This window comes from Symphodus melops (genome assembly GCF_947650265.1).
Source record: "Symphodus melops genome assembly, chromosome: 18".
NCBI lineage: Eukaryota > Metazoa > Chordata > Actinopteri > Labriformes > Labridae > Symphodus > Symphodus melops.
The window spans coordinates 22,713,856-22,724,831 of NC_136708.1; the positions used below are offsets into that span (position 1 = coordinate 22,713,856).

At 46.7% G+C, this 10,976-nt stretch overlaps 1 protein-coding gene across 1 annotated transcript; it reads left to right on the forward strand.

Moving 5' to 3' along the window:
- Positions 1-4,404: 4,404 nt before the first annotated feature.
- LOC306839899 (uncharacterized protein) lies at positions 4,405-10,652 on the forward strand (the record flags this gene model as incomplete). Its single annotated transcript, XM_079368845.1, has 3 exons — positions 4,405-5,525; positions 9,740-9,999; positions 10,341-10,652. The coding sequence occupies exons 1-3, from the start codon at positions 5,330-5,332 to the stop codon at positions 10,650-10,652; spliced, it is 768 nt and encodes a 255-aa protein (XP_079224971.1). The 5' UTR covers positions 4,405-5,329.
- Positions 10,653-10,976: the final 324 nt, after the last annotated feature.

Here is a 10,976-nt window from a genome sequence, read left to right on the forward strand (position 1 = left end):
GCCCTCTGCAGCACGCTGTCCAGTATTAGAGGACTGTAATGTCTCGTCATGTTGTAGTTCATGGTTTCACCACTAGATGTCCCTGTTGTTATTGCACACTGGCTGCAGGCTTTAGTTCTCCCCTCATCATGACGTACGAACAACGATCAGAGGCTGCTCACTGGTTCAGCCTGGTACCGTGCAGAAGCACGCTCGTCCCTGATCCCCCGCCGGCCCACACGTTCTGCTCCAGACCCAACCGGTCCTGAGCGCGCTCGCCTCTTGTCTCAGAAAACGACTGAATCTTTCTGTCGTTGTGGCTTAATTTGAGTAGTTTTGCTCCAGTGTGGCGCTCTGACACTCCTGGATGCACCGTGTACCGGTACTCGTATTCGTGCCGACGCCCACCTCCTCCAACCATGCCAGAACCAAGGAAGTGTGCAGGGCTCGAACTGGACCAGACTATCGGAGTCAGGACATTGAAGCATCGAACTGGGTCGTCTCCTAAACAGACAACCACATCTTCCCTCCGAGCTTGTTTTCAGATCATTAATTCAGTTTGTTTTTATCGGTCCTCTCCTCCTGCGGAGACACTGGAGTGGTTTTCCTCTCTGACACTCCCATGTTCACACCAGGAGCACAAACATCAATGACGGGAGGTCAGGTGTGCTGCACCTGGAGCTCGCACTCAGGTGAGCTGTTTGAGCCTCGCCGTGCACGCAGCAGCTGCCCCCCACATGTCACCAGGGAGTCTCGTGCTCTGACACGTTTCCCAGAAATAAACTTCAGAAAGACGAGTTGTTGGAACTGTCAGTGTTTGAATAAAACTTTATTAACTCGACATCCAAGCACAAATTCCAGGCACTTAAAATCAGTATATGGGACCCTTGTCCAGCTCCAGGCAGCTTGATTGCCGTTCACCACAGACCATCGGCACTGTGCAGGTTTTTATATTTCATATTCACACTTCCTCTATATTTCCTCCAACACTCAAACGGCCTTAAATCACAGAGAGAGTGCATTGTTTCAAAGTGGCCACAAGATGGCGCCGTTTAATGCACTTTATTTGATGGCTGTTTCCCAGGCCTGGAGGAAGAGAGGGACGAGGGGGGAAATGATGTGAATTTAAAATGGCTAATGGAAGTAAGATCACACGTCAGAGGTGCAAAGCTGTTGCTCCTCAATGATGCATGTGAGCGTGCACACACTCCTGCTGTGTGTGTGTGTGTTTGTGAGAGAGAGATAATTTTAGTCTTTTACTACTTGCACATTCCTGTCATGTGTGTTTGACAGCATGCTGTCATCAGGAAGGACTTTCCAGGAACTGTTGCTCCCACAGCTGCTGCATCTGATTAAAATTTGGTCGGTTTCGTCGAAAGCAGAAACTGGAGATGTGCAATGGTTCTGTAATAACTTCTTTATTTCCTGTTATTATTGAATTCATATGTTCTCTGTTTCAGTTGATGAGTCGGTCATCACAAGATTGAACGAGAAATAAAACAGCTCCTATGCCACAATGTGCACGAACCAACAAACATAAGTAATGTGAGAAAAAAGGTTGAGCAGTGCACTGAAATACTTTTATTTACGTGTATATTTTGTCATTCCTTAAGAGGTGTTATACTCCTCAAGAAGGCGACTAACCGGATGCAGGTAATAATATCTGCAGATAAAAGTGATGAAGGCACTTCTTCCTGTAAGGTCCATGATCGTCCCCCAAACCAGCTCCAGTCTCAGGTCCCACACGAAAACATCTGGTGTTGTATGGTGAAGTATAAAAGCCTGCAGTTCCTGGAGTGTCCACTAGAGGCTGGCTGCAGCAGCACAGGAAGTCACATACACACCCATTCAAACAGCCTGTTTTTACAGCAGACATGAACATGTTTACAGCCTGCTTCAAAAAAACAAATAGGTGTGATTAGCTCATGTCTCCATCCACACACACTGTACGGGGGGAATGTTTTGATGACTCAGCAGTTTTGATTGGATGAAGGATCAGAGTTATTCACAATAAGGCGTGTAGCTGAGCTGATTGACAGGTGGGCGCCGTGTAACGGTTTGTCAGGAGGCTTCAAACCCGCCTCAGCTCTCAGCCTGTCGTTAGCTTGACTCAAAGTTAGCTTGAGACGGTGCACATTTTTTGGCCTTCAATGCCAGAGGCGGCCTTCAACGCTACAAGTTCTTCTGTTTGGCGTGTCAGGGCTTCATAACTTTCATGTAAATATTTCTTAAGATTTCAAAGGAAACGCAGAATATCAGCCAAAAACCACAAATACAATCTCAATATTATTCTGGCCTTTAAAGTCGTAAATACATTTTTGTTACTTCCTTATTTTACTAATAACGTTCACATATTTTTATTCACTAAATCTGATGTAATTCAAACTGATTGTTATTATATTGTTGAATTATTAAATAATATATGTGTTCGCTTTCTTCTCCATTTCCTCAAACACTAATAATCCTCATGCACACACTCTCCTTCGTGTTCCCCCTGCCAGCCTGCCTGTCACGCGGCTCTAGCATGGGGAAACCTGTGGGCGGAGACTGTGACCTATTTTCCACCAATAGGAAGCGGAGAGAGCCAGCGAGTGACCTAGATTCAGCCAATCGCGGCGCGGCAGAGTCGCCGGTAGGCAGCAGTCGGCGCGTGCCGGAGCCATGTGCTTCTTCGGTGTTTAGAGAGCGCGAGAGGCAGATGGGGACATCCAACGGCGGGAAAAACAGGACGAACCGAGGCTCTCCTGCCATGTTTTTATCCGATTAAGACGCTTCAAAAAAGACTTGTATTTTAAGTATAACGTGGAGACGTAAATAACGAACAAATGAATCCAAATAAACACATCTATGCGTTTGTTCAGGGCAAAATCACTCTTATAAAGGCTGTAACTATGCACTATGTTGATGCAGTAGAGAAGAAGTGAAACATTTAGATGTAAAATGGGGGACATGGTGTCAGTGTCCGCCCACAGACAATCAGACAGACATCTGATGCCTGTCACGTGGTTGGTAATATAACCACATTTCTGTCATCTTTAAAGCTGTTGTTGTTAGATGACAGCGTGAGAGAAGAAGAAGAAGACGAGCGGGCGGGGTCACGGTCCACCAAAAGGCAGCAGCTCAGATCGGGGGCGTGGCCTCAAGCTGCTTTCCACTTATTGGCTGAAGGAGATGGGAGGTGTTGTCGTGATGTATGAAAATACGTGTTGCGTTCAAGTATGATCGGGACAAAACAATGTAAATACGACCGTTAAATGCAATGAATCAGAATGATAAAGACACTAGATTATCTTTATATATCATTGTGGGAAGGTAAATGTTTCCACAGCTCGAGAGATAAAAGTTCTAAATGTAATGAGTTTTATTTTTTTATTTCTGACATAAAATAAAAGAGAAGAAAAGACAATTTACAAAAAAAGGCAGATATAAAAAAATTAAATGTACCATCAATGAAATACATGATCATCCTCTTTTACATATTAACACACGTGTAATACTGCATCCGTAAACACTGTGTATACTAACTGTTATTGTGACACTTCTTGAACAACACGTTTAGCTCTGATGGTCATAATCAAAGAGCCCCTCGTGGTATGTGTCTCTGTTAACTAGAGTGCAGTATTGATATATTGTCATTACTTGTTATATTAGTTTTTACTGGTCATCATTTGTTTATGTAACTTGTTTTATGTATTGGGACTACAGATGGAAATGAGCCTATAATAGCTATTATCTGACATATACAATCAACCTGCTAGTGTTTCTGTATTTATTGTTAAAGTTTGTGTTCTTATTTGGATATTTACCTGTCAAATAAAATCAATATTTAAAGTTGTATTAGAAGCCAGACACAGTCCTCCAGCAGTGACGGGGTTAAAGCTTCAAAACAGCAACTATTGATTCCCACAGAGTCGTGGTCATTTGTTAACTCTGGTGTTTATGTTGGGTTATGCAACTGCAGCTGCTCTTTAAACATGGTGGGCTTTATATTCTGCTTCTGATTGGGCAAGCCCTCAGACACACCCACCACTCAGAAGGACCCATACCTTGAAGCCTGTTGCATGCTGTAATGCAACAGGCTTCAAGCTATGGAAAGTGTGACTTTTTTCATCTAGGGTTCAAACATTCTCACTGATATAGATTGTTTTTTTGTTTGGACTAAACTCTGACGCTATATCGAGAGTTGTGTTTTTAAATCCCTAACAAATCAAACTTTTACAATGTGTATTAACTTATAGATTATACACATTTTCAATGTAATCATTAGATTTTATTGAATCTTTGTTTACTTCCCTTTTACTCTTAGCTAGTTTATAATGATCCTAAAACAATAGAAAGTCAAATTTCATGTGAAAAAAAATCTCATTCCCATAATTCTTATTTACCAGTTTTCACATGAGCCATGAAGGCAGCACAGACATAAGTGCAAGGCAGAGGGGGCGTTTCTGATGGAAACGAAGGACGGGGGCGTGGTCAATGCATGCAAACGATCCACGCCCCCAATCGCCTTTCCCCCGTGAGCGGTGACGTCATACGAGCGGCCCGTGTTGGTTCCAGCTGACTGGCAGAGAGAGAGAGTCGAAAATAGAGAGAGGTGTGTGTATGTGTGTGTGTGTGTGTGTGTGTGTGAGTGAGAGAGAGAGAGAGAGAGAGAGAGAGAGAGGGAGGAAAATAAGAGCCATCAGTCTCATCTATCTGACTCTCATACTACTGGATATTATTATTTTTTGGGGGGGTCTCTTTATTTCTTTCATCGCATTTTTCGCTCATCATTAATCTCAAATTGATTTGGGTGTTTTTATTTTGATTTGTAATCCACTCTGGAGACTCCTCGCGCCGTCTACTCTTTCTAATCCTCTTTCTGGACTCTTTGCTGTGGACCACACGGATCCGTGTTTTCAGCCTGCTCTCAGGACTAAGATCCTCCACACTAACACCGGGGGAAAAGAGGGTTTAAGGGGGTCCGGTCCTGCGCGTCTAGGATCCAGTCTGCCCCCACTGAGCGCGGAGCACCGAGGAATCAAGAGGTGACAGCAACTCCTGAAGGCTGAGAGGATGATTTAATTCTGCCATCATCATGCTGCCATTTTGGAGATAAATGCCCCTTTCTGTTTCTTTGTACGTTTCTTTATTCACTTCATGGGACGGACGGAGCCGCGGGACCTCAGGTGGAGCTCTTGAGCGCGCACACGCGTCACCTGCCTGCGCACCTTTTTGACAGCGCGCCTGTCAATCAGCGTCACTAATTGGATTATTTTGATCTTGAACTCAACAGTCTGCAGGTTGCTCCTCTCCACTTTCTCCTTCTCCCCTTAACCTCCTCCCCCTCCTCCTCCTCCTTCTAGAAGTTATGTCAAGGCCTCTCACTCAGCTCCTGCCGCCGGATCTCCCTGCCGGGGCAACCAGCCCTCAGTTCGGGGCCAGCAACCCGGCCGTAAGTGGCCCCCAAGGTGGACACCTGACCTCCATGACCAACCTGAAGTCCCTGCTCCAGCTGCCAATCAAGGCCGACCAGAGAGTGACCAAGGACTGCAGCGAGATGAAAGGTGAGTGTGTGCACGTGTGCCTCTGTGTGTGTGTGTGTGTGTGTGTGTGTGTGTGAGGAGGAGGAGGAGGAGGAGGAGGAGGGAGAGAGAGGCCCCGATAGGCGAGAAAAGTCTTAAAGGTACAGTACCTCAGCCAACAAGTCGATGCAGAAATGCACTTTCATTCTCCATTTAAATGTGCTGTTGTGCATGTTAAGATACCAAACACTGAACATCCCATAATAAGGCAAATACAGGAAGAAGAGGGGCATCAAAAGGCAGCTCAGGGGAAGTTTGTGGATGTTTTCACTTTGGGTTTTTAATTGCTGGACTTGTTGACATTTGATGTGTTTGTGTATCTGTGAGAGGAGAACAGACGAGCCCCACCTCATGAGGCCTGTGCACACATCCTCCACACACATCCTCCACACACATCATCCACACACATCATCCACACACATCATCCACACACATCCTCCACACACATCATCCACACACATCCTCCACACACATCATCCACACACATCATCCACACACATCATCCACACACATCATCCTCATATAATCTGAACCTTCACATGTGATGTTAAAGTGAGTCCAGCTGTTTATCAGGGCTGCGTGAGGCGCTTTAACCATCAAGCTGTGACATCACGTTGATGTAGAAATAAACTACAGAGGCACTGATGAAGACGAGATCCATCAGATGCTGCACAAACAAACATCCCCACAGACTCAGTATCATGGGAGTACTGCAGGAGTGTGTGTGTGTGTGTGTGTGTGTGTGTGTGTGTGTGCATGTGACTGAGTGGGTAGGTGTGATTGTAAAAATAAAGAGGCCCTGCTTTATCTGAAACACTCACACACGTCCACACACACACACACACACACACACACACACACACACACACACACACACACACACACACACACACACACACACTGCACTGTTTTCACTGTTTTGGGTTCAGATGTTTGATTCTGCCTGGGAGAAGAATGAAGACACAGGCGTTAGTGTCGTTTGTGTTTCTCTGCTGTTTAAATAAAGGTTAGTGAGAGGGTTTGAATTGTCTCTCTCTCTTCTCGCTGTGTGCATGTCATACCTCCCAGTCAGCTGCTGTCACGCACACACTCAAACTGGTTTTGTTCTTCATTTCTTTGAGGCCTTACTTTAAAAAAGCCTTAAATAATTAGAGCATGTTTTTTGACGTTATGCCAGAAGATTCTCCTCGTGAGGCGTTCAGGCCTCATAGGAAAAATCAACTGCCAAGTATGAGTCCTCACAAGGGCAGTTAAAACCGAACACATGCACAGAGATAAGAGGGAGAAAAACAACAAAGTTCTTCCTGCAGTTTGGCGACCCCTGGTGGCCTCTTGTTGTAACTGCACCTCCTCTCCCCTCAGTTTGTGCTCCTCTGCATGAGGAGGAGAAAGTGATGATGAGTGCTGATGACAGGCTCTCCATGCACAAAGAAAGCAGCTCATTGTCAGCGCCATATTTTCTCCTAGCGACAGGTGATGCGTTCAGGGGTTTGACACCCAGGTGCTCGAGTGTTTGCTGTTTTGTTTTTTGGCTTCTTCTCTCTCCACAATGTGCACTCCATTTTCACTCCTGCTTTTTTTCCCTTCCCTGGCGAGTTTCGTTTGACGCCTTCACAAACACCCACTCGTCCACCGAGCACCATCGTCTCTCTCTCTCTCTCTCTCTCTCCGTCTGTCGTTCTCTCTCACTCGTCCCTGAGATTTTCCTCTCGCTCGCTCCTGTCTTGCTCTCTCTGCTGATTTGCATTTTTCTCAGGCTTTGTTACAGTATGCAGTCTCATCTCTGTGGCTCTTCTCCTCCTGTGCATGCTCCCTTCTTCGTCCCACCTCGTCCTATCATTCTGCTGCGATAACAAAGGGACGCCCCCTCTGTCCTCTGTCCCTCTGTCTGTCCTCTGTCCTCCTGCAGAACGGGGTCTTGGTTTTAAGATTTACGTTATAAATGGATTGATGTGGAAAGACACGGGGAGATTAGAGCAGCAACATCGAGTTAATCTGCACTTAGTCCGACCGACGTCACGTCCTCAGCGTTGTCCCAACTCATATTTTGCTGTGTCATGTTTGGGCTAGCGTGTAGCTGTGTGAGTGGATCACCCCCAGACTGTTTTCCTCAGCGAGCTAGCTTGTACATGACGTCGTAATGCGACACACGCGTGTGGACAGGTGTGACGTTGTGATGTGTCACACGTCTGTGAGGTGAAGACTCGTTTATGTCTGTGACTCTGCAGCGGAGCGCTACAAAGCAGCGAGCTCATTGGAGGAGACATTTACTAACGTTTGTTAGAAAAGTTCGATGTCCAGCTTTACTTGATCTGAATGTTCCAACTCATTCTCACCGCCAACGTACACATAATCCGCGCACGCCACGGTCCGACACCGCCGCTCGCTGCCACTGTAGTTACTGCTCCTGTTTCCACAGCGAGCGCTGCGGTTTGCCTTCACACACGCAGCTCCTATCAGGACGTTTTGAGACGTGTGTGTGTGTGTGTGTGTGTGTGTGTGTGTGTGTGTGTGTGTGTGTGTGTGTGTGTGTGTGTGTGTGTGGGGAGCACTGACGAGGTTTGGCAGGCGACCTCCAGATAATCGGGATGATGGTTGATTGTGTATCTGATGTCTTTGTACTCTTTGTGTTTTGTGATCTCTGGAGTCGTGCGTCGAGTAATTGAAAAGAAAGTGTCAGGCAGACGAGGACGATGATGATGATGATGATGATGATGATGATGATGATGATGATGATGATGCCAGCGAAGAGATTAAAAAGGACACGATGGCCATGACTCTCTGCTCCCTCCCTCCCTCCCTCTCTTTTTATCCCTTCTCTGGTGTAATCTCTCATGTCTTTATGTTCTTTAATCCTTTTAGATTTAAATATCCGGCCTTCACTCAGTCGAGCTCGCTCCCTCTTTTCATTACTCTCTCTCTCGTCGTGTCGTCCCGCCCAGTCAAATATGCTCTTTTATTACTTTTTTATTGGCTTTCATTATTCACTATGCCATTATTCAGTATGAACTTTGGAGGCGGGACTCAGTAGAATAATATTATGAAAGGATCAGGGTACTAAACAATCACCTCTTTCCATTACATTCACTTCCTGGTTTTACTTTTTCATTTATTTTGTTTGTGCTGATGGTTTATTGATGCCCGGAGTCTGTATCTATCTTTCCATCAGCCCCCGCTCGCTCTCTCTCTCTCTCTCTCTCTGTCTCTCTCTCTCTGTCTCTCTCTCTCTCTCTCTCTCTCTCTCTCCCTCTCTCTCCCTCTCTCCCTCTCTCTCTCTCCCCCCTGCGAGGTCGGAGTGTAGGGTCGGACATGTCAGCGTTATTTTTAGAGTCTTTTTTTAATGATTGTAACTAAGTGCTTCACAGAAAGCAAAAAGGACAAAAGCACTGAACCTCGACGCTGCTGCAGCTCCCGCGGCTGTTTGTAGGTCTGAAACGATCTTTTCACCACATAGACCGTTTAAAAGATGGGCGGAGCCTCAGTGATGTCACAAAGAGGCGTCTTGAAGCTAATTTGAAACAGTGGCGCTCGCCACAAAGGAAAATTCTCGACCAACCTACTGTAAGTCAGTCTCGTAGCAGTCGAAGAGGTGGCGCTGAGGCGGGCCTTAAGCCTCCTGACGGACAGCTCACGTGTAACCAGCTGTTAGCCAACTCAGCGCAATGATGCTAATTTATGCAAATCTCTTAAAATACTCCGTACGGTGGGAACCAATCAGAATATGAACTCTAGAGACCATGTGAAGAACATGTGAATGAACATCTTAATATTGGACCTCATGGGCGTTCATTGGCCCCATGTGGACACTCCAGGTACTGCAGCCCTAAGAGTCTCCTTGGTGTGAAGCCTGTGTGTGTTTCTGAGGGTTTAAACTTGGGTGCATCTGACCACCAGATAAATCTTAAAGCAATCCATGCCTGTGCTGAAATATTCCTCGTTGTCTGTTTCGTCTCATGTGGCCACAAGTGCACCAAGTTCTGATGTTTCATGAGCTGGAGACATCTTGGCCCTCAGGTCATCACATGAGTCTGACGATGGGCTGATACAGTAAACAAACAAAGCCAACGTGAATGAGACCATCAGCCTGAAACATGCCAGGTTTTTATCTTCTCCTTTCACACAAACTCGGGAACTGAGACGTTTACTTGTCCTTATCTGGAGAATCTAACAGGCTCCTCCCCCTTTATGTTCTCCAGACAAAGACAAACCCCTGGACTCTGATGAGGACTCTACGAGTGTCAACGTGGGGCCTGGTGGGCCGGGAGGAGCCCCTGGCTCTCTGCGTTCCAGCTCCCAGTCGGCCTTCCTGGGCCCGCTGCTGTGGGAGAGGACCCTGCCGTGTGACGGCGGCCTGTTCCAGCTCCAGTACATGGACCTGGAGGAGTTCCTGACCGAGAACGGGATGGGGATGCACAGTAATGGACCAAGCTCCACCAGCGCCCAGATCCCCTCCCAGGTAAGACTGCTGGTGTTCAAAGCTGCAAGACTAAGAGTCCTTTTGTTTGTGTGAGCCTGAAGCCTAACTCAAGAGAGGGGGGGTCCAATCAGGATCCATCGTCTAGGAGTGTTTAGAAACAATATTTCCATTAATTTACTTAAACGCTGAGAAAAGCATCGTCCAATCCTTCAGCTTGGAACTCATTTACAAAACAAGCCAAAGTTTGTAGAATACTTCCCCGTCCTGTCATGATCCGTGGTTACCGCTCTCCAAGATGGCCGCCAGATTGACCTTCTGCTCCTGTGTGTACATACATTGTTTGAGAAAATGTCTTTAATTGACGTTTTCTGTTCTCCCAGAGCTCCCAGTCGGCCGTTCCCAACCAGAGCTCCCAGTGCCCGCCGAGCTCTCCTTCACCTTGCTCTTCTTCATCCTCTTCCTCCTCCATGTCCTCTTCATCCTCCTCATCCTCACTGCTTGGACTGGAGACCGTCCAACCGCAACCGCCGCCGCAGCCACCTCAGCAACAGCAGCAAGGCATGATGGGAGGCCCCGAGTGTCTACATGGTGAGTTGACGGGGATTTCAGGGTCTTTTGGTTTGTTGAAACCGTACGCCGGACCTTTTGGATTCAGCGCTGACCTGGAACCAAACGAGTCCGCTAATGTCTAAAGCCTTGTTTCCACCGGGCGGTCCGTTATGGATCAGTCCAGCTTGGTACGGTTCGGTTTGGTAAAGCCTGATCCTGGTTGGCACAGCATGTTGCTCTTTATTACGAAACACAGTCAGTCACAAACGGGGGCGGGGTTTTGTAAACTGCAGTGTTTAGCTCCGCCCTTTAACAAATCGGTCCCAGAAAGTAGGACGGTTCGGGTTGGTTATTTGTGGATCTTTTCTGGCCTTAATGCGTGCCGTACCGAGACGCTCAGTGGAAACGGGGTTTAAGACTTTTAAGACAAAGTGAAGAGGGTCAGCTAAGTCAGTCTGACGCTAATG